Source organism: Oncorhynchus nerka, linkage group LG11 (assembly GCF_034236695.1).
Source record: "Oncorhynchus nerka isolate Pitt River linkage group LG11, Oner_Uvic_2.0, whole genome shotgun sequence".
Lineage (NCBI taxonomy): Eukaryota > Metazoa > Chordata > Actinopteri > Salmoniformes > Salmonidae > Oncorhynchus > Oncorhynchus nerka.
The window spans coordinates 31,720,810-31,748,487 of record NC_088406.1 but is presented as its reverse complement, the minus strand read 5'-3'; the positions used below and the strand labels follow the sequence as shown (position 1 = coordinate 31,748,487).

At 44.0% G+C, this 27,678-nt stretch overlaps 1 protein-coding gene across 1 annotated transcript in view; it reads left to right on the top strand.

Annotated features, from left to right (window-relative positions):
- The window catches only part of LOC115136687 (cell adhesion molecule DSCAM-like), a 139,935-nt gene that overhangs the window by 74,095 nt on the left and 38,162 nt on the right, over positions 1–27,678 (top strand). Inside the window, exon 4 of the mRNA XM_029672354.2 lies at positions 27,479–27,625. Within this exon, the coding sequence (XP_029528214.2) occupies positions 27,479–27,625 (147 nt within the window). The remainder of the gene's footprint in view (positions 1–27,478; positions 27,626–27,678) is intronic.

The window sequence follows — 27,678 nt, the reverse complement described above, 5'->3', positions numbered from 1 at the left end:
AGGAGGTCATGGACCTGGCAGTGTGGTACCAGGACAACAATCTCTCCTTGTACATTCCCTCGTTATTTTATTGTGTTACCCTTTCCTTTTTTTGGGTAAGTGCTCATAAACATTTCAAGGTTAAATCTACACCTGTTGTATGTGGAGCATGTGACAATTCATATTTGATTCACTGACCTGACAAACCATGGATCATTTATGAAAGGCATTGTCAATATTTTTGATGGCTTTTTTTCTCTAATTCATGTTTTTCATGTGGGCTTCGTGCTTTGTTTCATGCTAAACTATTTTCCAAGCCGATACTAACCAGGCCAATGTGTAGCACTGACTGCTCAAGTCAGCATGCAGCAGCTCTCAATCATGATGGGGGACTGCTTGAAACACAGCGCCCTGGGGAATAATGGTTATTTTGCGTGTGTGTGCATGCGTGTGTGTACTGCACAGTACAGTATTTGACTTGATTATTTGAGGGGGATGGGGTGCTTGCTGGAAGTGAGGGAGCGGCAACAGTTGCCCTGACAACATCAGTAGCTGTCAACACCTCTGTCTTAATAGTGACAAATGGTACTTATTACATCAGCGTTAATTTCCCCCCATCTCCTTCAGATGAAGATACTTAGCCTGCACTGATCAAATTGTGTCAGCATAATTACTAAGAACAGACCCTATTAAAAGCCAGGGCTTCAGATTCAGTGTCGAGTCTCATGGTTAGGCCTATCATTCAGCTGCATCTCTGGGAGGCTGATGTAGAGAACCCGTATACTAATGTCCTTAAGTCCAGAACTCTACTCACTCAGACAGAAATACTGTAGGAGGACAGGCTAGGGGGTAATAGACATACGACTCAATTCAATGGAACTGCACTTCAGTATTTACAGTACATAGGAGGAGCTTTTTCCCATGGTCAAATAAAATCACAGAATGGTTTTGATTCTGATACAAACCTACTTTTCTTACCAATTAGACTCCCGTCACAGGTGCTTCCAGTTGTGTGTGTGGGCAGTAATTTGTCAACAAAGACACTGCATTGTAAGATAGTGTGTACGCTTATTACTATGAAATTATTAATGGGCCACCAGTCCTTTCTTGGACAAAATTGGTATTCGAAGAAGACCTGACATATGAGTTATTTACAATAACTCAATAAGACAACATTTCAATAATAGTAATACATTGATTAATCTGAAGGTATGAATTATTTAAGAATCTATTGGAGTTCTTTTCCAGAATAACAAGACAAACATAAGTTATTCATACAATCAACATTTAAGAACACTAATCTAAATATTCACAATCATAATGAAAGTGATCATGAAAAGGTAGGGAATAGAATGAAAGACAAGAAGGAGACCTCAAGATATCTGAATATTAAAGATGTGATGCTCAGACTGCTGTCCTTGGCTCTGGTTAGGCCACATGGAAGTGAACAAAGGAAAGATGGTGGTGTGTCCTTTGTCCTGAGTTGAGGGGTTTCTTGGTGGTGGTTTCTTGCTCCTTTGCTATGAGTTTGGATGGTCCCTCGTGGGCTGCTCCTTTGGGTTGTGTTACTCTGGGTTGGGTTACTCTGTCTGCTGGCTCTTCCTTTGAGTTACAGAGGCTGTGGTCTAAATTGTCTTCTCCTTATTTCCTTGAAGAAGGTTAGCTTAAATGTACCGTTTAGTCCACACTAACTCTTTAAAGAGTAAGTCTCCTTCTGAGACTGTTTAGTGCATGGGCTCTTCCGTCATATTTTTTAAAAATGTCACCTTTATTTAATTGACCAGGTAGGCCAGTTGAGAACAAGTTCTCATTTACAACTTTGACCTGGCCAATATAAAGCAAAGCAGTGCGACAAAAACAACAACACAGAGTTACACATGGGATTAACAAACGTACAGTAAAAAAGACAATAGAAACATCTATGTACAGTGTGTGCAAATGTAGTAAGGTTAGGGAGGTAAGGCAATAAATAGGCCGTAGTGGCGAAATAATTACAATTTAGCAATTAAACACTGGAGTGATGGATGTGCAGATTATGATGTGCAAGTAGAGATACTGGGGTGCAAAAGAGAAACAATAACAAAAATAACAATATGAGGATGAGGTAGTTGGGTGGGCTATTTACATATGGGCTGTGTACAGGTACGGTGATCGGTAAGCTGCTCTGACAGCTGATGCTTAAAGTTAGTGAGGGAGATGTAAGTCTCCAGCTTCAGTGATTTTTGCAATTCGTTCCAGTCATTGGCAGCAGAGAACTGGAAGGAAAGGCGGCCAAAGGGGGTGTAGGCTTTGGGGATGACCAGTGAAATATACCTGCTGGAGCGCGTGTTATGGGTGGGTGTTGCTATGGAGACCAATGAGCTGAGATAAGGCAGGGCTTTACCTAGCAAAGACTTAGATGACCTGGAGCCAGTGGGTTTACAGGTACTATTCCATAAAAGGTACTTTTTCCCTAACTTATCAGTTCACTACTTCTTGCCATTAAAGGCAAAGGTCCAGGCCCTGTGGTCTGCCTACTGAACATGGAGGTTCTTCTCCCTCCTCGATAGAGATCCAGCTTGAGAGGTCCAGCAGGATAAGAGGCTAAGCGAGTGAGGGGGAGACGTCAGAGTCCTTCTGTAGTCCTGTGAGGTCACATAGTATCACACTCAGGTGTGAAGGGCCACTTTATGACCCTTTGTCTTAGGGAGAGAGAGAGAGTGCTAATTTGATATAGAGCAGACCTAACCCACTCTATGATATTAGTCAAAACAGGAACATTTTACATATGGCTATAAATGAATAAGGACATTATCTCAAAAGAGAAAAATGTCCTTGTGTGCTACCTATATCCCCCCAATAGAATCCTCATACTTTAACAATGACAGCTTCTCCATCCTAGAGGGGGAGAAAAACCATTTCCAAGCTCAGGGACATGTACTAGTCTGTGGCAACCTAAATGCCAGAACTGGACAAGAACCCGACACCCTCAGCACACAGGGGGACAAACAACTATCTGGAGGTGACAGCATTCCCTCCCCCATATACCCCCCCCCTAGACACAACTACGACAACATAACCAACAGAAATGGGTCACAACTCCTGCAGCTCTGTCGCATGCTGGGTATGTACATAGTTAATGCTAGGCTTCGAGGGGACACCTATGGTAGGTACACCTATAGCTTATCTCTTATATTAAGATATTAAGAAATTCTAGCGATGGAAGGAAAATTGTGTGGAAATCTACCAAAACACAATTAGGCAACAACAAATTCAATCCCTTCTAGACAATTTCCTGGACAAAAGGTTTGACTGTAATAGTGAAGGTGTAAACTTGGCATTAGAAAACCTAAACAGTATATTTTATTTCTCGGCTTCCCTATCAAATCCCAAAATTTGAACAACAATGACAAATGGTTTGCAAAAACCTAAGAAAGAAATTGAGAAACCTATTCAACCAAAAAAGAGAAAACCTGAGCCTACGTCTTCACTATGGTGAATCACTAAAACAATAAAGAAATACACTACGGAAAAAGAAGGAACAGCATGTCAGAAATCAGCTCAATTTAATTGAAGAATCCATAGAATCTAACCACTTCTGGGAAAATTGGAAAACTCTAAACAAACAACAACACAAAGAGTTATCTATCCTGTCCTGCAGGTGTGATGTTCGGATGTACTGATCCTGTGCTGGTGTCGTTACACGTGGTCTGCCACTGCGAAGACGATCAGCTGTCCGTCCTGTCTCCCTGCAGCTCTGTCTTAGGCGTCTCACAGTACGGACATTGCACTTTATTGCCCTGGCCACATCTGCAGTCCTCATGCCTCCTTGCAGCATGCCTAAGGCACGTTCATGTAGATGAGCAGGAACCCTGGGCATCTTTCTTTTGTTGTTTTTCAGAGTCAGTAGAAAGGCCTCTTTAGTGTCCTAAGTCTTCATAACTGTGACCTTAATTGCTTACCGTCAGTAAGCTGTTAGTGTCTTAAAGACCATTCCACAGGTGCATGTTCATTAATTGTTTATGGTTCATTGAACAAGCATGGGAAACAGTGTTTAAACCCTTTACAATTAAGATATGTAAGGTTATTTGGATTTTTACTAATTATCTTTGAAAGACAGGGTCCTGAAAAAGGGACGTTTCTTTTTTTGCTGAGTTAACACATCTTAGAATCAATTATTAAAGACTACCAGATCCCACTGGATTCTCCAATTACATTGAGTGAACTACAGGACAAAATACAAACCCTCCAACCCAAAAAGGCCTGTGGGGTTGATGGTATCCTAAATTAAATGATCAAATATACAGACCACAAATTCCAATTGGCTATACTTAAACTATAACTAAACTATAACTATAACATCATCCTCAGCTCTTGCATCTTCCCCAATATTTGGAACCAAGGACTGATTACCCCAAATTTGACCCCAATAACTACCGGGGGATATGCATCAACAGCAACTCTCGGAAAATCCTCTGCATCATTAACAGCAGACTCATACATTTCCTCAGCGAAAACAATGTACTAAGCAAATGTCAAACTGTCTTTTTACGAAATTATCGTACGACAGACACCAGTCTCACAAGTCCTCAACTGGCAGCTTCATTAAATAGTACCCGCAAAAAAAACTCTGGGATGCTGGCCTTCTAGGCAGAGTTGCAAAGAAAAAAGCCCTATCTCAGACTGGCCAAAAAAAAGAAAAGATTTAAATGGGCAAAAGAACACAGACACTGGACAGAGGAGCTCTGCCTAGAAGGCCAGCATCCCGGAGTCGCCTCTTCACTGTTGATGTTGAGACTGGTGTTAATGAGGCTGCCAGTTGAGGACTTGTGAGGCGTCTGTTTCTCAAACTAGACACTCTAATGTACTTGTCCTCTTGCTCAGTTATGCACTGGGGCCTCCCACTCCTCTTTCTATTCTGGTTAGAGCCAGTTTGTGCTGTTCTGTGAAGGGAGTAGTACACACCGTTGTACGACATCTTCAGTTTCTTCGCAATTTCTCACATGGGATAGCCTTTATTTCGCAGAACAAGAATAGACTGACGAGATTCAGAAGAAAGTGCTTTGTTTCTGGCCATTTTGAGCCTGCAATCGAACGCACAAATGTTGATGCTCCAGATACTCAACTAGTCTAAAGAAGGCCATATTTATTGCTTCTTTAATCACAACAACAGTTTTCAGCTGTGCTAACATAATTGCAAAGGGTTTTCTAATGATCAATTAGCCTTTTAAAATTATCAACTTGGACTAGCTAACACAACGTGCCATTGGAACAGAGGAGTGATGGTTGCGGATAATGGGCCTCTGTAGATATTTCATTAAAAATCAGCCCTTTCCAGCTACAATAGTAATTTACAACATTAACAATGTGTACACTGTATTTCTGATTAGTTTGATGTTTTTATTGGACAAAAAATAGCTTTTCTTTAAAAAACAAGGACATTTCTAAGTGACCCCAAACATTTGAACGGTAGTGTGTATTTCAACAAATTGGCTGTAGCACCCGGCGTCACCCTACTAGATTCTGAAGTCAAATGTCTACTGTTTGCTGATGATCTGATTCTTCTGTCCCCAACCAAGGAGGGCCTACAGCAGCACCTAGAACTTCTGCACAGATTCTGTCAGACTTGGGCCCTGACAGACCTGGGCCCTGACAGACTTGGGCCCTGACAGACTTGGGCCCTGACAGACCTGGGCCCTGACAGACCTGGGCCCTGACAGACCTGGGCCCTGACAGACCTGGGCCCTGACAGACCTGGGCCCTGACAGACTTGGGCCCTGACAGTAAATCCCAGTAAGACAAAAATAATAGTGATCCAAAAAAGGTCCAGTTGCCAGGACAACGAATACAAATTCCATCTAGACACCGTTGCCCTAGAGCACACCAAAAATTCTATACATACTTCGGCCTAAATATCAGCGCCACAGTAACCTCCACAAAGCTTCCACGATCTGAGAGACAAGGCAAGAAGGGCCTTCTATGCCATCAAAAGGAACATAAAATTCGATATACCAATTAGGATCTGGCTAAAAATACTTGAATCTGTTATAGAACCCATTGCCCTTTATGGTTGTGAGGTTCGCTCACCAACCAAGAAGGCAGACCTGGCTCTCAAGAGAAGACAGGCTAGGTGCTCACTGCCCACAAAATGAGGTGAAAAATTAGCTGCTCTTCCTAACCTCCTGCCAAATGTATGACCATATTAGAGACACATATTTCCCTCAGATTACACAGACCCACAAAGAATTTGAAAACAAATCCAATTTTGATAAACTCCCATATCTATTGGGTGAAATGCCACAGTGTGCCATCACAGCATCAAGATTTGTGACCTGTTGCCACAAGAGAAGGGCAACCAGTGAAGAACAAACACCACTGTAAATACAACCTATTTACAATACACATTTATGTTTATTTATTTTCCCTTTTGTACTTTAACTATTTGCACATCCCTACAACACTGTATATAGACATAATATGACATTTGAAATGTCTTTATTATTTTGGAAACATATGTTTCCCATGCCAATAAAGCCCCTTAAATTGAAATTGAATTGAGAGAGAGCTTGGAGGAACTCAGTAGTCCATAACAGTTCAGCATTATAGACAGACAGTAAAAGGATGATCAACATTGTTCAACATATAACATTAAAACGACATGACGCTACAGGATGAACATTTCTATGGCAGGTTCAATTTAATTCCAGCCTCACTTTAGTTTTATGAAATAGAGAGCTTAAACCTAGCTTTAAAATAACTTTAATTACCATAAGCAATTCCAGCGGCTTAATATATGTGGGTTTGGTGTTGCCAATAGCTCAGTGGAGAATACTGTTGTTTGTCTCTTGTTGGTGACTGCATGGAGAGGGAAGGAAATTCACAAATTAGTGTTGTCTGATGGAAATGTGTGAATTGCTGTTGTTAAGCTGCTGCAATAATGAGGTTATGATGGCAGACTACTCATGGCACATTATTTAGCCTCAGCCTGTATAAACTCACAGAACAGTTGGTTGGTGAAAATGGTGCTAAATTGAATAACTAATTTTACAATCTGTGGATATTCGACATTGTCAAATATACATTTAGTGCCAGTGGAAGAGTTTCCAGCTGTGGTGTTAGTTAGCTGGTTTAATGTGACACATACAGGGGTTCCTGTGGCATTGGCTGTCCTCTCTCTTGTAGCCTACACAGAATGTGGTTCTCAGATACAAAGACACTGCAGACTAGAGGTAATAATTTGACTGACAGAAGTGTGAATGTTGTTGTCTCTGGCTGGAGCAAGCACAGGCCTTTGTCTTCCCAGTTGATTGGTTTTGCTTGCAGTGTGCTGTCTGTTTGTGCTGCAGCTAGCATTAACCAGCCCATCAGGCATCTCTCAGGGATATTTAACTGCCATGAAAAAGATTACCCCCACATACAAATATCCCACCCCACAGCTAAAATCCCACCATAGATCTATAGTCGCCTCTCCAACCATGCGCAGTCCACAGCAACAACCACTGTTAATCCAGGAACCTTTTCTCATTGTTGGCTAGAGGTGCTCATACAAGAAGCCAGCTGTAGTAGAGTACATCTAAGGGTGGCCAGCCAGCCAGTCGCTCTCTGCACTATACTGACCTTGGCTTCTGGTTGCATGGAAGCAGCATGGAGCCTCTGTTGTTGTCAGAGCAGAGGGAAGAAAGAAAGAAAAGAGATCTTTGAATACCTTTCATCAGGCCAGGAGTCAGAGAGAAAGAATAGCACTCCCTCATTATACAGTATCGTGTGGAGATGAGAGCGGTTGGTTGGTGCGTGGTCGTGGAATGGCACGGTGGGAGAACACCTCCACAATGGCACCAGGTATGCAGAGAGCACATGGAGGGAAGGTGGATTAATTATACATGCAAGTACAATACAGTAGCTCCCTGCCTGCCTGGCGTCTCTGCCCAGCCGGTCTCAGACTAAAGGCTTGCACACATCGCACCGAATGTGGATCTACCATTCGCCTGACGATTGTTCAGCGTGCTGTTTCAGGGACCACCTGCTGTAGACGTCAAACTGCCAACAGTTTTCATGCGTTTCTACATGTAAAATCGCTGCGCAATCAGTTTGCAAATTACATTCAGAGGTGCTAAGTACTCTTGGCCAGCAAACGCTATTGGTCTGTCTGAGCCCTAAGGCTGTGTGTTTATAGGATCTAAAGTACTGAAAAACCCAGGTCCCAGAGGTTATGCAGACTGGAGCTCTGGTGTTTTTGATGAGGCTAGTATAGTTCAATAATCTCCTGTATAGGCCTTGTATTACTTAGAAGGGTTAAAGACTCGTTGACATCACAACTTGAAGAGGGAGTTTGAAATACTAACAAGCTGCATTTAACCTTTTGATGAATCAATTATTGTTGTATAAAACAGGTTAATTTAGGAAAACCATTGTTGTTTGTGATAAAGTACTGTACAGGTCATTCTATACTCAACTACTGTACACTGTTCATATGTGTTAGTGGCTACCTGCATTTTTTTATCGGCTCCTTCACAATCCAAACTAGGTTTTTAATTGCCAAACTAAAGGTATTTGGATAAAGGTTAACTCCATATGATTTATTCAAATGACATATTTCACGTGTAAGATTTGTGTTTAAATATGCATAGTTCATCTCATGGCAGCTGGGCATTTTTTGCATGGATTGATTCAACCCAGCTGAATGATTTATGATGAATGAAAAGGCATCTTTAATTGACTGAGGAGAGGTAAATAACACCAGCCACTCACTGCAAAATGGAGGACGCTTTATTTACAGGCCAATCACAACAAGCCATCAAATAATTCCTCTAAAATCACTTCTTGATTTTACAGGTCTTTGATCTTTGAGGGGGTTAGGGTTGAGTGATGGATCAAATGAGTTACTATGTGACCTTAAGGGGTGTTTTGATGTAGCACAAAGAGGAAGAGGGGAGATGGTGACACGCTTCGTCGCCCTTACACACACATTCATTATTGACGCTCCACAGTGTGCCGCGTCCCTACCCTACTCTACCCGTGGGTCGGTGTGGTGTGTCTGGGCCAGCTGTCTAGTGGGCTGGGCTCTGTGTACTGGAACAGATAGGATTATTTTATTGACCCTGCAGGTACAGGGTTCCCCCTCACCTCTATAGGCTGGCTAGCAACCCCTTCTAAACTCAAATGACACTAGTCAGCTCACATACAGTACATGTAGATGAATAGGGAGAGAGGACCGAGAGAGGACCAAGAGAGGACCGAGAGAGGACCGAGAGATGTAGAAAGGAGGAGAAAGTGAAAAGAGGGACTGAGAGGTGGCTAAAGGAGAGAAAGGTCCAGAGAGAGGGCTTGGTGTGTTTTATATTGTCCAGGGTGTGAGGACTGGGCTGTTGGTGAATGTAGCCTACGTACACTATGACAGCCATGATGGAGCCATGTGGTCAGCCAGCCGGGTGTCCATGCAGCCACCCAGCAGCGCTACAGGCTGAGGAGGAGAGGAGCTCCCTGGCTCTTGTCCCTGAATGGTGAGGTCAGAAGCCCAGTGACCTGACCTCTATCAGACCAGATTAGAGATCAGATCAGATCCCCAGCACGGCACAATGCACCGCTGACCTCAGAGCAGCCACCAATTAGACTCAGAACATGCCGTCAGAACAGAATACCCTGTCCAGGAGGACAAGGAGAGAGTGTGGAGGAGCAGGCAGAGCCCAGATCTCTGTCTGTACAATGTCCATATAATACCACACCTATTTCGCATAGATTTTTCACCCAGTAAAATACTACTTGAGTAAAAGTCTAAAACTATTTGGTTTTAAATATACTTAAGTATCAAAAGTAAATGTAATTGCTAAAGTATCAAAAGTAATAGTACAAGTAATTTCTTATTCCTTATATTAAGCCAACCGGATGGCACAATTTTCTTGGTTTTTATTTATTTAGCCAGGTGCACACTCCAACATTCAGACATCATTTACAAATAAAGCATTTGTCTATAGTGAGTCCGTCAGATCAGAGGCAGTAGGGATGACCAGGGATGTTCTCTTGCAAATTATGTGAGTTGGACAATTTCCCTGTGATGCTAAGCATTCAAAATGTAACGAGTACTTTTATGTGTCAGTGAAAATGCACGGAGTAAAAAGTTATTGGTGTAAGTTATATGGAGTAAAAAATTATTTTCTTTAGGAATGTAGTGAAGTAAAAGTAAAAGTTGTCAAAATATAAATAGCAAAATAAAGTATAGATACAATTTGTTTTTTAAGTGGTACTTAAAGTCATTGTACTACACCATTGCTCACTGGGCACACACTGGTTGAATTTCAATTACATTTTGTTGATCCAACGTGAAATAGACGTTGAATTGACGTCTGTGCACAGTGGGAAGCCACATGGTAAGAATGATCCTATCCATAGTTTCTCTATTGAACTAGGAAACACAGTCTATGTCACCAGAGGATCCAGAACCCCCTCCCCTTAAAAAGGAGGACACACATTCTCATCTGTAAGTTGTGCCTTATTTAGCATTCTAAGTATGAGAGTCAGGAGAAATTTGATTTGTCGGGGCAAAGTGATGGTGACTGTGTGTTTCTGGAGAATGGAGGGAGAGCCAGCTCCTTCAGATCAGCAGGGCTGGGAAGTGAACGTGTGGAGCTGAGCTGGGCTGGGAAGGGAACGTATGAAGCTGGGCTGAGCTGGGCTGGGCTGGGAAGGGAACGTGTGGAGCTGGGCTGGGCTGGGAAGGGAACATGTGGAGCTGAGCAAGGCTGGGCTGGGAAGGGAACGTGTGGAGCTGAGCTGGGCTGGGCTGGGAAAGGAAACGTGTGAAGCTGGGCTGGGCTGAGCTGGGCTGGGCTGGGAAGGGAACGTGTGGAGCTGGGCTGGGCTGGGAATTGAACGTGTGGAGCTGAGCTGGGCTGGGCTGGGAAGGGAACGTGTGGAGCTGAGCTGGGCTGGGCTGGGAAGGGAACATGTGGAGCTGAGCTGGGCTGGGCTGGGAAGGGAACATGTGAAGCTGGGCTGGGCTGGGCTGAGCTGGGCTGGGCTGGGAAGGGAACGTGTGAAGCTGGGCTGGGCTGGGCTGGGCTGGGCTGGGCTGGGCTGGGCTGGGCTGGGCTGGGCTGGGGGCTGGGCGTGATGCTGGGCTGGGCTGGGCTGGGAAGGAAGGGAATGCGTGATGCTGAGCTGGGCTGGGCTGGGAAGGGAATGTGTAGAGCTGAGCAAGGCTGGGCTGGGAACGTGTGAACCTGGGCTGAGCTGGGCTGGACTGGGAAGGAAACGTGTGAAGCTGGGCTGAGCTGGTCTGGGAAGGGCTGGGAAGGGAACGTGTGGAGCTGGTCTGGGAAGGGGAATGTGTGGAGCTGGGCTGAGCTGGGCTGGGAAGGGAATGTGTGAAGCTGTGCTGGGCTGGGCAGGGTTGGGCTGGGAAGGGAATGTGTGAAGCTGGGCTGGGCTGGGCTGAGCTGAGCTGGGCTGGGCTGGGAAGTGAACGTGTGGAGCTGGGCAGGGCTGTGCTGGGAAGAGAACCTGAGAAGATGGGCTGAGCTGGGCAGGGCTGGGAAGGGAACGTTTGAAGCTGGGCTGAGCTGAGCTAGTCTGGGAAGGGAACGTGTGAAGCTGGGCTGAGCTGAGCTGGGCTGGGCTGGGAAGGGAACATGTGGAGCTGGGCAGGGCTGGGAAGGGAACGTTTGAAGCTGTGCTGAGCTGAGCTGAGCTGGGCTGGGAAGGGAACGTGTGGAGCTGGACTGGGCAGGGCTGGACTGGGAACGTGTGGAGCTGGGCTGGGCTGGACTGGGAAGGGAATGTGTGGAGCTGGGCTGAGCAGGGTTGGGCTGTTTGCCTTCATCACAAACTTCAGGCTGCCTGTTTCAATGACTTCGCCTCAGGTTCAGAAGCTTAATCTATACATGCATATACACTGAGTGTGCAAAGCATTAAGGACACCTCCTCTTTTCATGACATAGACTGACCAGGTGAATCCAGGTGAAAGCTATTACCCCTTATTGATGTCAACTCCACTTCAATCAGTGTATATGAAGGGTAGGAGACAGGTTAAAGAATCATTTTTAAGCCTTGGGACAATTGAGACAGATTGTGTATATGTGCCATTCAGAGAGTGAAGTGCCTTTGAATGGGGTATGGTAGTAGGTGCCACTGGTTGGTGTCAATAACTATTTTGAAGGGGGGGGGGTGTATAAGAATACTCTGTGTATAATAGTACTGTATGTCTGGAGGATCTGTTACAGACTAACATTGATAGAAGAACAGGGACAGAATATCTCTGAGTGCTGTGAAATCAGAAGCTAGATAGTGGAGAAGGAGTCCGAGGCAAGGAGAGACTAATAGAAAAAAGAGCGAGATAGGCGAGAGAAAGACAATAGATTTTCTTTCATTTTGATTTTCTGCTGCAGTCTGCTGAGCCCCTGTCTTCTCTCTAGCATCCCCTCTTCCTGCTCTTCAGTCTGTCATAACACAATAACAGAGGTCTGACAGCTTCAAAGACACTGGATGAGCATGGAGGTGCTTGGGGAGAAAATTGCTGCAGAACACAGGCAGCTCAGTGGCAAGAGAGAAAAAAACATTTTGTCTCGCTCAAGATGGATTCCACTCTGAGATTGCAGGGTACCAAAGACAGAATCAAAATGGAGAACTCGAAAGGAAAAAAATAAAGGCTTTTTAGACATAATTGCTTTTGGTCTATGTTGGTGATATCAAATACTCTGATACAAATCACACAATTGTATATGTTCACTTTGATTGCACAATGTATTGTGCAATCAATATTGAATATTGAAGAAGTAAATCATACATATCATTTATGAATATCAATATGAAAGAGATGCTGCAGGGGTTATTATTGATGTACCTGTTCTCTTCAAACTTAAAAGAAAAGCCTGGCAATGATAAGGACATGCACACACACCTCCCTCTCTCCCTCCCTCTACGGATCTCACTGCTGGTTGCCCGTCTCACACAATTGCATTGAAACCAGGAGCTAGAAGCTCCTTCAGGATATCAAATCCATGGACTCTGGTGTCTATTCTAACTAGGTCAACTTTTACATGAGCTGCAGACTCTTTCTCCCTCTCCTCTCTCTTGATATTTTCACTACCAATCTACACTAGATTTACACACGACCAATCTATACCAATCCCCATTATGACAAAGCAAAAACAGATTTAAAAAAAAAATGTTTGCAAATGCAATACAAATAAAAAAATATCACATTTACACAAGTATTCAGGCCCTTTCCTCAGTACTATGTTGAAACGCCTTTGGCAGCGATTACAGCCTCGAGTCTTCTTGGGTATGATGCTACAAGTTTGGCACACCTGTATTTGGGGAGTTTCTCTCATTCTTCTTTGCAGATAATCTCAAGATCTGTCAGGTTGGATGGGGAGTGTCGCTGCACAGCTATTTTAAGGTCTCTCCAGAGGTTCAAGTCTGGGCTCTGGCTGGACCACTCAAAGACATTCAGAGACTTGTCACGTAGCCACTCCTATATTGTCTTGACTGTGTGCTTAGGGTCATTGTCCTGTTGGCAGGTGAACCTTCGCCTTAGTCTGAGGTCCTGAGCACCCTGGAGCAGGTTTTCATGAAGGATCTCTCTGTACTTTGCTCGGTTAATGTTTCCCTCGATCCTGTGTAGTCTCCCAGTCCCTGCCAGTGAAAAACGTCCCCTCAGCATGGTGCTGCTGCCACCACCATGCTTCACTATAGGGATGGTGCCAGGCTTCCTCCAGGCATGACGCTTTGCATTCAGACCAAAGAGTTCAATCTTGGTTTCATCAGACCAGAGAATCTTGTTTCTCATGGTCTGAGAGTCTTTAGGTGCCTTTTAGAAAACTTGAAGCGGGCTGTCATGTGCCTTTTACTGAGGAGTGGCTTCACTCTGGTCACTCTTCCATAAAGGCCTGATTGTTGGAGTGCTGCAGAGATGGTTGTCCTTCTGGAATGTTCTCCCATCTCCACACAGGAACTCTGGAGCTCTGTCAGAGTGACCATCGGGTTCTTGGTCATCTCCCTTGACCAAGGCCCTTCTCCTCTGATTGCTCAGTTTGGCCGGGCAACCAGCTCTAGGAAGAGTCTTGGTGGTTCCACACTTCTTCCATTTACAGTTGAAGTCGGAAGTTCACATATACCTTAACCAAATACATTTAAACTCAGTTCTTCACAATTCCTGACATTTAATCATTAAAAAAATTACCTGTCTTAGGTCAGTTAGGATCACCACTTTATTTTAAGAATGGGAAATGTCAGAATAATAGTAGAGGGAATTATTTATTTCAGCTTTTATTTCTTTCATCACATTCCCATTGGATCAGAAGTGTACATACACTCAATTAGTATTTGGTAGCATTGCCTTTAAATTGTTTAACTTGGGTCAAACATTTTCCACAAGCTTCCCACAATAAGTTGGGTGAATTTTGGCCGATTCCTCCTGACAGAACTGGTGTAACTGAGTCAGATTTGTAGGCCTCCTTGCTCGCACACGCCTTTTCAGTTCTGCCCACAAATTTTCTATAGGATTGAGGTCAGGACTTTGTGTTGGCCACTCCAGTACCTTGACTTTGTTGTCCTTAAGCCATTTTACCACAACTTTGGAAGTATGCTTGGGGTCATTGTTCATTTCGAAGTCCCATTTGCGACCAAGCTTTAACTTCCTGACTGATTTCTTGAGATGTTGCTTCAATATATCCACATAATTCTTCTCCTCATGATGCCATCTATTTTGTGAAGTGCACCAGACCCTACTGCAGCAAAGCACCCCCACAACAATGGATGGTGTTCTTCGGCTTGCAAGCCTCCCCCTTTTTCTTCCAAACATAACGATGGTCATTATGGCCAAACAGACCAGAGGAAATTTCTCCAAAAAGTACGATCTTTGTCCCCATGTGCAGTTGCAAACCATAATCTGGCATTTTTTTTGTGGTTTTGGAGCAGTGGCTTCTTCCTTGCTGAGCAGCCTTTCAGGTTGTGTTGATATCGGACTCGTTTTACTGTGGACTTTTGTACTTTTGTACTTTTGTTAGGTGACCCAAACTGGGTCTGGGACATGCTTAACACCCCAAGCTGTCCTACAATCTAAGTTAGATCCCCTCAATCTCACACAAATTATCAATGAACCTACAAGGTACAACCCCAAATCCGTAAACACGGGCACCCTCATAGATATCATCCTAACCAACCTGCCCTCTAATGATCTAATGATCACTGCCTCATTGCCTGCGGTCAAACGACCACCACTCATCACTGTCAAACGCTTCCTAAAACACTTCAGCGAGCAGGTCTTTCTAATCGACCTGGTCTGGGTATCCTGGAAGGATATTGACCTCATTCCGTCATTAGAGGATGCCTGGTTATTCTTTAAAAGTGCTTTCCTCACCATCTTAAACAAGCATGCCCCATTAAAAAAAAATTGATCCAGGAACAGATATAGCCCTTGGTTCACTCCAGACCTGACTGCCCTTGACCAGCACAAAAACATCCTGTGGCATACCACATTAGCATTGAACAGCCCCTGCGATATGCAACTTTTCAGGGAAGTTAGGAACCGATATCCACAGGCAGTGAGGAAAGCAAAGCCTAGCTTTTTCAATCCTGTAGCACAAACTCCAAAACGTTCTGGGACACTGTAAAGTCCATGGAGAATAGGAGCACCTCCTCCCAAATCAAATCAAATCAAATCAAATTTTATTTGTCACATACACATGGTTAGCAGATGTTAATGCGAGTGTAGCGAAATGCTTGTGCTTCTAGTTCCGACAATGCAGTGATAACCAACAAGTAATCTAACTAACAATTCCAAAACTACTGTCTTATACACAGTGTAAGGGGATAAAGAATATGTACATAAGGATATATGAATGAGTGATGGTACAGAGCAGCATACAGTAGATGGTATCGAGTACAGTATATACATATGAGATGAGTATGTAGACAAAGTAAACAAAGTGGCATAGTTAAAGTGGCTAGTGATACATGTATTACATAAGGATGCAGTCGATGATGTAGAGTACAGTATATACCAGTGGTTCTTAACCTTGTTGGAGGTACTGAACCCCAACAGTTTCATATGCGCATTCACCGAACCCTTCTTAATTGAAAAAAAAATCAAATTCAAAACATAGGTATATATTTGACTGGTGCACAAAATGAACCGTGCATCAACATCACTGTGTTCAAAGAACAAAATCATCAAAACATTTTCACACAGATTATCATTTTCACACAAAAACAAAAACATAATAATGAATATTTACTGCAAATCAGTGTGACTTCTGCTGTTGCCTTTCAGAGACCAGTTCAGAAATGCGCGGCTTCACCTTGGCAAGTGCCACTCTCATGTCATTTTCGCAACAAAGTCTGTTCCTTTTCTTCGTTTTTATGTCCAGCATCCTCGAAAAGGATTCCTCGCAAAGATATGTTGTAACAAACGGTATGAAAATCTCCAGAGCTTTCTTAGCAATAACAGGGTACGTTACCATTTGTTGACACCAAAACGTTGAAAGCGTTGTTGTTCTGAAGAGTTGCTGTTGAACCTGGCTCTGCTGAATTTCAATGATTTCATCGAGGTATTCATCATTGACATCTGTTGTCTCAACACTAAACGTGAACGGCTGTCTCACCCATGCTGGATATGACTCTCTTGTAGGGAAGTATCTGTCGAGAGACTTTGCAAGCTCATCTAAGTGCGTGGCAATTGCTTGCTTCAGTTCAGCGGGTACAGAAATGTCTCCGATTCCAGATACATCTTCGATCTTACTTACACAGTCGTCCAGCAGGGGAAAGTTTGCGAAGTTATTGTTCTCTGTTCATCGTTTCCATAACGGTAGCTTTTTTTGAAAAGCCTTCAGGTTTTCCTCCGCTTCGATGATGTTGACTCCACCGCCCTGCATCTTTTGATTGAGATGATTGAGAGCTGCGAAGATATCGGCCATGTACGCTAAAATGAGAATGAACTCAGAATTTTTGAAGCAATCTGCATGACAATGTTGGTGCTCTTGCAAAAACAGGGCTAATTCCACACGCACGGCAAAAACACGATTCAGCACCTGTCCCCGGGATAACCACCTAACGTTAGAATGGTACAGAAGTACCTCAAATTCAGAGCCCATTTCTTTACACAGCTCACTGAAGATGCGATGCCGCAGAGCACTAGTTCGCACATAGTTCACGCATTCCACTACAATTTTTAATACTTCTGCCAGTTTTGGAGGCAAGGTTTTTGTTGCCAACGCATGCCTGTGCAGAATACAATGCGTAACAATGATGTGTGGCTTTCACTAGCGCACCAAAACCAGTCTTACTTCCCAGCATGACTGGAGCTCCGTCCGAACAAACTGCAGAAACCATATCCCACGAAAGATTGTTGTCTTTGAAGAAGTCATCCACAAGTTTCTTCACATCGGCTGCCTTAGTTGTTGTTGTAAGAGGCTTACAAAATAAAAATTCTTCCTTTATCACGTCGTCTTTCACATAGCGCACGAATACAGCAAGCTGGCTTAGATTGGAAACGTCTGTGTTCTCGTCGAGTTGAAGGCTGAATTTTGCCGGGCTTGAAATCAGATCTGCAACTACTTGAGCCAAGATGTCTTTGCTCATGTCCTCTATTCTGTCGCTGATGGTGTCATTTGAAAGAGGAATTTGGGATAACTTAACTTCGGCCTCATTTCCCAGCATGATATTCGCCATCTTCAACACAGCTGGTTTTATGAGTGTTTCACCAATGGTGTGTGGTTTGCCCTGCTTTGCGATCAGGTAAGCAACTTCGTACGATGCTGTGAGGATCGGTTTGTTGATGGGTACAAAGCCAAGAACAGGCAGAGTAGCCTTTTCATCGAATCTGGCTCTCTTCACCTTGAATTCAGCGAGCGTTGTGTTCTTGTATTTTCCATCTCCATGCAGCTTAAGGAAGTGTTCTCTTAGTTTTGCCGGTGCTAGACTAGAATTGCTCAACTTGGCATTGCAAATCATGCAGTTAGGACACTGACTCCCATCACGTTCGGTTATACATGTAAATCCATATTGTACATATTCGTCCGACCACTTTCTTTTTTTGTTCGACATAGTAAGTATGAAGGGATTAAAATATTAAGAAAGAAATCACAAGACGTACCATCACCACAGTCACAAACTGAGCGCACCAAATTTCCTGCAGCACAGATAGGCCAAGCGATGTAGCGTGATCACCTGCAGCCAATGATGGCCAAGCGGAGCGTGTCATCACGAATCATATGAATCGGATGTTTGTCTTGACCTCCGCCGAACCCCTGAGACTGACTCACCGAACTCCTGGGGTTCGATCGAACCCAGGTTAAGAACCACTGGTATATACGTATGCATATGAGATGAATAATGTAGGGTAAGTAACATTATATAAGGTAGCATTGTTTAAAGTGGCTAGTGATATATTTACATCATTTCCCATCAATTCCCATTATTAAAGTGGCTGGAGTTGGGTCAGTGTCAATGACAGTGTGTTGGCAGCAAACACTCAATGTTAGTGGTGGCTGTTTAACAGTCTGATGGCCTTGAGATAGAAGCTGTTTTTCAGTCTCTCGGTCCCAGCTTTGATGCACCTGTACTGACCTCGCCTTCTGGATGATAGCGGGGTGAACAGGCAGTGGTTCGGGTGGTTGATGTCCTTGATGATCTTTATGGCCTTCCTGTAACATCGGGTGGTGTAGGTGTCCTGGAGGGCAGGTAGTTTGCCCCCGGTGATGCGTTGTGCAGACCTCACTACCCTCTGGAGAGCCTTACGGTTGAGGGCGGAGCAGTTGCCGTACCAGGCGGTGATACAGCCCGCCAGGATGCTCTCGATTGTGCATCTGTAGAAGATTGTGAGTGCTTTTGGTGACAAGCCGAATTTCTTCAGCCTTCTGAGGTTGAAGAGGCGCTGCTGCGCCTTCTTCACGACGCTGTCAGTGTGAGTGGACCAATTCAGTTTGTCTGTGATGTGTATGCCGAGGAACTTAAAACTTGCTACCCTCTCCACTACTGTTCCATCGATGTGGATAGGGGGGTGTTCCCTCTGCTGTTTCCTGAAGTCCACAATCATCTCCTTAGTTTTGTTGACGTTGAGTGTGAGGTTATTTTCCTGACACCACACTCCGAGGGCCCTCACCTCCTCCCTGTAGGCCGTCTCGTCGTTGTTGGTAATCAAGCCTACCACTGTTGTGTCGTCCGCAAACTTGATGATTGAGTTGGAGGCGTGCGTGGCCACGCAGTCGTGGGTGAACAGGGAGTACAGGAGAGGGCTCAGAACGCACCCTTGTGGGGCCCCCGTGTTGAGGATCAGCGGGGAGGAGATGTTGTTGCCTACCCTCACCACCTGGGGTGGCCCGTCAGGAAGTCCAGTACCCAGTTGCACAGGGCGGGGTCGAGACCCAGATGACGGAAGTGAGTGCTACGGGGCGGTAGTCGTTTAGCTCAGTTACCTTAGCTTTCTTGGGAACAGGAACAATGGTGGCCTTCTTGAAGCATGTGGGAACAGCAGACTGGTATAGGGATTGATTGAATATGTCCGTAAACACACCGGCCAGCTGGTCTGCACATGCTCTGAGGGCGCGGCTGGGGATGCCATCTGGGCCTGCAGCCTTGCGAGGGTTAACACGTTTAAATGTCTTACTCACCTCGGCTGCAGTGAAGGAGAGACCGCATGTTTTCGTTGCAGGCCGTGTCAGTGGCACTGTATTGTCCTCAAAGCGGGCAAAAAAGTTATTTAGTCTGCCTGGGAGCAAGACATCCTGGTCCGTGACTGGGCTGGGTTTCTTCTTGTAGTCGGTGATTGACTGTAGACCCTGCCACATGCCTCTTGTGTCTGAGCCATTGAATTGAGATTCCACTTTGTCTCTGTACTGACGCTTAGCTTGTTTAATAGCCTTGCGGAGGGAATAGCTGCATTGTTTATATTCTGTCATGTTTCGGTCACCTTGCCTGATTAAAAGCAGTGGTTCGCGCTTTCAGTTTCACGCGAATGCTGCCATCAATCCACGGTTTCTGGTTAGGGAATGTTTTTATCGTTGCTATGGGAACGACTTCTTCGACGCACGTTCTAATGAACTCCCACACCGAATCAGCGTATTCGTCAATATTTTTATCTGACGCAATACGAAACATGTCCCAGTCCACGTGATGGAAGCAGTCTTGGAGTGTGGAGTCAGCTTGGTCTGACCAGCGTTGGACAGACCTCAGCGTGGGAGCCTCTTGTTTCAGTTTCTGCCTGTAGGCAGGGATCAACAAAATGGAGTCGTGGTCAGCTTTTCCGAAAGGGGGGCGGGGCAGGGCCTTATATGCGTCGCGGAAGTTAGAGTAACAGTGATCCAAGGTTTTACCACCCCTGGTTGCGCAATCGATATGCTGATAAAATTTAGGGAGTCTTGTTTTCAGATTAGCTTTGTTAAAATCCCCAGCTACAATGAAAATGCAGCCTCCGGATAAATGGTTTCCAGTTTGCAAAGAGTTAAATAAAGTTCGTTCAGAGTCATCGACGTGTCTGCTTGGGGGGGATATATACGGCTGTGATTATAATCGAAGAGAATTCTCTTGGAAGATAATGCGGTCTACATTTGATTGTGAGGAATTCTAAATCAGGTGAACAGAAGGAGGCTAGGAAACACTGTCACCACCGATAAATCCACGATAATTGAGAATTTCAATAAGCATTTTTCTATAGCTGGCCATACTTTCCACCTGGCTACCCCTACCCCGGTCAACAGCCCTGCAAACCCACAGCAACTTGCCCGAGCCTCCCCCATTTCTCCTTCACCCAAATCCAGATAGCTGATGTTCTGAAAGAGTTGCAAAATCTGGACCCCTACAAATCAGCTGGGCTAGACAATCTGGACCCTCTCTTTCTAAAATTATCCTCCGCAATTGTTGCAACCCCTATTACTAGCCTGTTCAACCTCTCTTTCATATTGTCTGAGATCCCCAAAGATTGGAAAGCTGCCGCAGTCATCTTCCTCTTCAAAGGGGGAGACACTCTAAACCCAAACTGTTACAGACCTATATCTATCCTACCCTGCCTTCATAAGGTCTTCGAAAGCCAAGTTAACAAACAGATCACCGACCATTTCGAATCCCACCATACCTTCTCCGCTATGCAATCTGGTTTCCGAGCTGGTCTTGGGTGCGCCTCAGCCACGCTCAACGTCCTAAACAATATCATAACCGCCATCGATAAGAGACAATACTGTGCAGCCGTATTCATCGACCTGACCAAGGCTTTCGACTCTGTCAATCATCACATTCTCATCGGCAGACTCAACCGCCTTGGTTTCTCAAATGACTGCCTCGCCTAGTTCATCAACTACTTCTCAGATAGAGTTAGTTCAGTGTATCTAATCGGAGGGCATGTTGTCCGGACGTCTGGCAGTTTCTATGGTGGTGCCACAGGGTTCAATTCTCGGGCTGACTTTTTTCTCTGTATACATCAATGATGTCGCTCTTGCTGCTGGTATTTCTCTGATCCACCTCTACGCAGACGACACCATTCTGTATACTTCTGGCCTTTCTTTGGACACTGTGTTAACTAACCTCCAGACAAGCTTCAATGCCATACAACTCTCATTCCGTGGCCTCCAACTGCTCTTAAATGCAAGTAAAACTAAATGCATGCTCTTCAACCGATCGCTGCCCGCACCAGCCCGGCATCACTACTCTGGACGGTTCTGACTTAGAATATGTGGACAATTACAAATACCTAGGTGTCTGGTTAGACTGTAAACTCTCCTTCCAGACTCACATTAAGCATCTCCAATCAAAAATTAAATCTAGAATCGGCTTTCTATTTCGCAACAAAGCGTCCTTCACTCATGCTGCCAAACATACCCTCGTAAAACTGACTATCCTACCGATCCTTGACTTCGGCGATGTCATTTACAAAATAGCCTCCAACACTCTACTCAGCAAATTGGATGCAGTCTATCACAGTGCCATCCGTTTTATCACCAAAGCCCCATATACTACCTACCACTGTAACTTGTATGTTCTCGTTGGCTGGCCCTCGCTTCATATTCATCGCCAAACCCACTGGCTCCAGGTCATCTATAAGTCTTTGCTCATCTCTAGTGACTCCCCATCCCGCATGCGGGAGCGTAATCATCGCCTGACACGAATTAGCATAACGCAACGGACATAAATATCCCTAGAAAATATTCCTATTCATGAAAATCACAAATGAAATATATTGAGACACAGCTTAGCCTTTTTGTTAATCACCCTGTCATCTCAGATTTTCAAAATATGCTTTACAGCCAAAGCTAGACAAGCATTTGTGTAAGTTTATCGATTGCCTAGCATAGCATTTTGTCCAGCTAGCAGCAGGTAACTTGGTCACGGAAATCAGAAAAGCAATCAAATTAAATCGTTTACCTTTGATGAGCTTCGGATGTTTTCACTGACGAGACTCCCAGTTAGATAGCAAATGTTCCTTTTTTCCAAAAATATTTTTTATAGCTCCATTTGTTCTTCATGTTTGGCTGAGAAATCGCCTGGAAATTGCAGTCACGAAAACGGGGGAAAATATTCCAAATTAGCTCCATAATATCGACAGAAACATGGCAAACTTTGTTTATAATCAATCCTCAAGGTGTTTTTCAAATATCTATTTGATAATATATCCATCGGGACAATTCGTTTTTCAGTAGGACCGATTGGAGTAATGGCTACCTCTGTATTTTACGCGAGAATCTCTCTGGCAGCATCAGGTGACCACTTGCGCAATGTAGCCACTTACGGGTATTCTTCAACATAAATGCGTTAAACTACGTCACAATGCTGTAGACACCTTCGGGAATACGGAGAAAGAGTAATCTGGTTGATAGCCCATTCACAGCTCAATAGGGACTCATTGGAACGCAGCACTTTCAAAACATGGGGCACTTCCGGATTGGATTTTTCTCAGGCTTTCGCCTGCAACATCAGTTCTGTTATGCTCACAGACAATATTTTTACAGTTTTGGAAACTTTAGAGTGTTTTCTATCCTAAGCTGTCAATTATATGCATATTCTAGCATCTTGTCCTGACAAAATATCCCGTTTACTACGGGAACGTTTTTTTTCTCCAAAAATGAAAATACTGCCCCCGAGTCACAACAGGCTAGGTAAACCCCGTCTTATCTCAGCTCACTGGTCATCATAGCAGCACCCACCCATAGCACAGGCTCCAGCAGGTATATTTCACTGGTCACCCCCAAAGCCAATTCCTCCTTTGACTGCCTTTTCTTCCAGTTCTCTGCTGCCAATGACTGGAACAAATTGCAAAAATCACTGAAGCTGGAGACCTCACTAACTTTAAGAATCGGGTGTCAAAGCAACTCACAGATCCTTGCACCTGTACATAGCCCATCTGTAAATAGCCCATCCAACTACCTCATCCCCATATTGTTGTTTATTTGTTTTGCTCCTTTGCACCCAAGTATCTCTGCTTGCACATTCATCTTCTGCACATCTATCACTTCAGTGTTAATTGCTAAATTGTAATTACTTCGCCACTACGGCCTATTTTTCGACGTACCTCTCTAATCTTACCTCATTTGCACACGCTGTATATACTTTTAAAAATGTTGTGTTATTGCCAGTACGTTTGTTTATTCCATGTGTAACTCTGTGCTGTTTGTGTCGCACTGCTTTGCTTTATCTTGGCCAGGCCACAGTTTCAAATGAGAACTTGTTCTCAACTGGCCTACCTGTTGTTCTGGGATTGATTTGCAATTTTCGCACCAAAGTACGTTCATCTCTAGGAGACAGAACGTGTCTCCTTCCTGAGTGGTATGATGGCTGTGTGGTCCCATGGTGTTTATGCTTGCGTACTATTGTTTGTACAGATGAACGTGGTACCTTCAGGCATTTGGAAATTGCTCCCAAGGATGAACCAGACTTGTGGAGGTCTACAATTTTTGGCTGATTTCTTTTGATTTTCCCATGATGTCAAGCAAAGAGGCACTGAGTTTGAGAGTGTATATAAACTTCCGACTTCAGCTGTAAGTATGATGGAGGCCACTGTGTTCTTGGGGACCTTCAATGCTGCAGACATTTTTTGGTACCTTTCCCCAGATCCATGCCTCGACACAATCCTGCCTCGGAGCTCTACGAACAATTCCTTTGACCTCCTATATTGGTTTCTGACATGCACTGTCATCTGTAGGACCTTATATAGATAGGTGTGTGTCTTTCCATATCATGAATTTACCACATTTGGACTCCAATCAAGTTGTAGAAACATCTCAAGGATGATCAATGGAAACAGGATGCACCTGAGCTCAATATCTAGTCTCATAGCAAAGGGTCTGAATACTTATGTGAAAAATGTATCTGTTTTTAATGTTTTATAAATTTACAGAAATGTCTAAAAACCTGTTTTCGCTTTGTCATAATGGTGTATTGTCTGTAGATTGATGAGGATTTTTTTTTTCATTTGATAAAAAAGCTGTAATGTAACAAAATGTGGAAAAGGTCAAGGGGTCTGAATACTTTCTGAAGGCACTGTATTTGTAATTATTTATTAATATAAACAATAGATATTGAATTAATGATTAAATATGCCCATATTAAATTGAGGTTTTTCCGGTCCTTTTGTATATTTGACCAATTGGTAACTTTGTAAAAAAAACACATACTGTTCCTATGCTTGACTTGTCATTGATTCTCTGTACATTTCAGGCCACATGGGGCCTGTAAGCATGACGTTTTACAGTCTATTTTGATCAGGCTTTATCTAAAGACATCCTCCTCGTTGTCAGAGACAAGGCACAGCACTGCTACTATAGCTGGTTTTAACTGAAGCTGCCCCTGGCTGGTGTACCTTGGGACCTAAATGCTCACTAAGCTGTCTCTGTCGTAGCATGCTCGCCAAAGCACAGTGAAGACAATCTCTCTAAATTGCTTTTTCGATCAGTTTTGACATCAATCTGCTCTCATGGGGATAACGCATGGTTGCAAGAGGAAGGTATCATTCCTTATGGATGTTGACAACCCCACTCAGTCGGGTTTGATCCCCAGAATTAACATAATATTACTGCACAGACTGAACTGCTAGTGACACCCAAAGAGGACTTGGTTGCTGAAGCAGAGGTTCAGACCAGATAGATTACTGGAGCTAGGGAGGACAGAGGTCAAATGTGAAGGTTATTTCAGGTAAAAGGTCTTGGTATGATGTGTTCAAGGATATGCACTACATGACCAAAAGCATGTGGACACCTGCTTGTGGAACATCTCATTCTAAAATCATGGGCATTAGTATAGAGTTGGGCCCCCCTTTGCTGCTATAACAGCCTCCAAGAGGCGGCAGAGTAGCCTAGTGGTTAGAGTGTTGGACTAGTAACCGGAAGGTTGCAAAAGTTCAAACCCCCGAGCTGTCGTTCTGCCCCTGAACAAGGCAGTTAACCCACTGTTTCTAGGCCGTCATTGAAAATAAGAATTTGTTCTTAACTGACTTGCCTAGTTAAATAAAGGTAAAATAAAAATAAAAACTATTCTGGGAGGCTTTCCACTAAATGTTGGAACATTGCTGCAGGGACTTGCTTCCATTCAGCCACAAGTGCATTAGTGAGGTCATTACTGATATTTGGGCAATTAGGCCTGGCTCGCAGTCGGAAGTTCTTCCACATCGATCTTGACAAACAATTTCTGTATGGACCTCGCTTTTTGTACGTGGCCATTGTCATGCTGAACCAGGAAAGGGCCTTTCCCAAACTTTTGCCTCAAAGTTGGAAGCGCAGAATGGTTTAGAATGTCATTGTATGCTGTAGCGTTAAAACTTCTTAGGGATAGGCGTCCCGTCAATGGGACAGTTGTAAATCATGCGGCGCCTTCTGTCACCATCGCAGATTTTAGAGAAACAACAAATGTCGGTACATATAAGGGTCTTCGGCTGAAAGCTTAATTTCTTGTTAATATAACTGCACTGTCTAATTTACAGTAGCTATTACTGCGAACAAATGCCATGCTATTGTTTGAGGAGAGCTCCTTACAACAAAACACTTTTTTCACCGCGATAGGTTTGATAAATTCCCCTCTGAAGGTGAAATGTGTACTTACATTCTGAAATCTTGCTCTGATTTATCATCCAAATGGTCCCAGAGATAACATGAAGTGTCGTTTTGTTAGACAAAATCCTTTTTCATATCCAAAAAGGTCCATATAGTATGAACAATCGATTTTGTATTTCCACTTGTTCTATTTGCAAAGACAGGAATCTGTGAAAATCTGACCCTAAACGTTGTTTCAACCAGTCAAATCACGTCCGTTTGTATTCGTCAGAGTTCCTAGAACGTAACCAGACTTCACTATATCATAAGGGGTGTAGTATATCCTATAGAACACCATGTTTGATCAGAGAGCGACGCCTTCATGGCATTCTCCCATTCTTTACACATCCTCTCAAGCTTTGTCAGGTTGGATGGGGAGCGTCGCTGTACAGATATTTTCAGGTCTCTCCAGAGATGTTCGATCATGTTTAAGTCCGGGCTCTGGCTAGGCAACTCAAGGAAATTCAGAGACTTGTCCCGAAGCCACTCCTGCGTTGTCTTGGATCTTTGCTTAGGGTCATTGTCCTATTTGAAGGTGAACCTCTAGAGCATGTTTTCATCAAGGATCTCTCTGTACTTCGCTCCCTCAATCCTGACTAGTCTCCCAGTCCCTGCCGCTGAAAAACATTCCCTTACCATGATGCTGCCACCACCATACTTCACAGTAGGGATGGTTCCATGTTTCCTCCAGATGTGACGCTTGGCATTCAGGCCAAAGAGTTAAATCTTGGTTTCATCATAATAATTAATTATTACAATCAGGTGTGCTAGATGAGGGATGGAGTGAAAACCTACAGGACTGTAGCTCTCCAGGAATAGGATTGGACAGCCCTGTCATAGAGGAAGTCAAGAGCTCTTTCAGAGTGACCATTGGGTTCTTGGTCACCTCCCTGACCAATGCCCTTCTCCCCCGATTGCTCAGTTTGGCTGGGTGGCCACCTCTAGGAAGAGTCTTGGTGTTTCCGAACTTCTTCCATTTAAGAATGATGGAGGCCCCTGTGTTCTTGGGGACATTCAATGCTGCATTGTTTGGTACCCTTCCCTTGATCTGTGCCTCGACACAATCCTGTCTTGGATCTCTATGGACAATTCCTTCGACCTCATGGCTTGGTTTTTGCTCTGACATGCAGTCAGAGACTTATATGGACAGGTGTGTGCCTTTCCAAATCATGTCCAATCAGTTGAATTTACCACAGGTGGACTCCAATCAAGTTGTAGAAACATCTCAAGGATGATCAGTGGAAACAGCATGCACCTGATCTCATAGCAAAGGGTCTGAATACATATGTAAATAAGGTATTTCTGTTTTTATTTTTAATACATTTGGAAAAATTTCTTTAAACCTGTTTTCGCTTTGTCATTATGGTGTATTGTGTGTAGACTGAGCATTTTATGCATTATGCAGGACCAGGTGTATCTTCTAACTGGATGGATAGTTTCCTATTGAGCTGATTGGCCAGACGACCTCCTGTATTTTTTTATGTGAATAACCCCTCCTCTCTCTTTTTCTCTTCTAGGACCTAGATTTCTCATCACAACCACAGGAGCCTTGTATATTCTGGACGTCCAGAATGAGGATGGATTGTATAACTACCGCTGCACCACACGGCATCGCTACACGGGCGAGACCAGGCAAAGCAACAGCGCCCGACTTTTTGTGTCAGGTCAGTCTATGGTGCCCTAAATACCTTAAATAACGGTACTCCAGAAACATCTA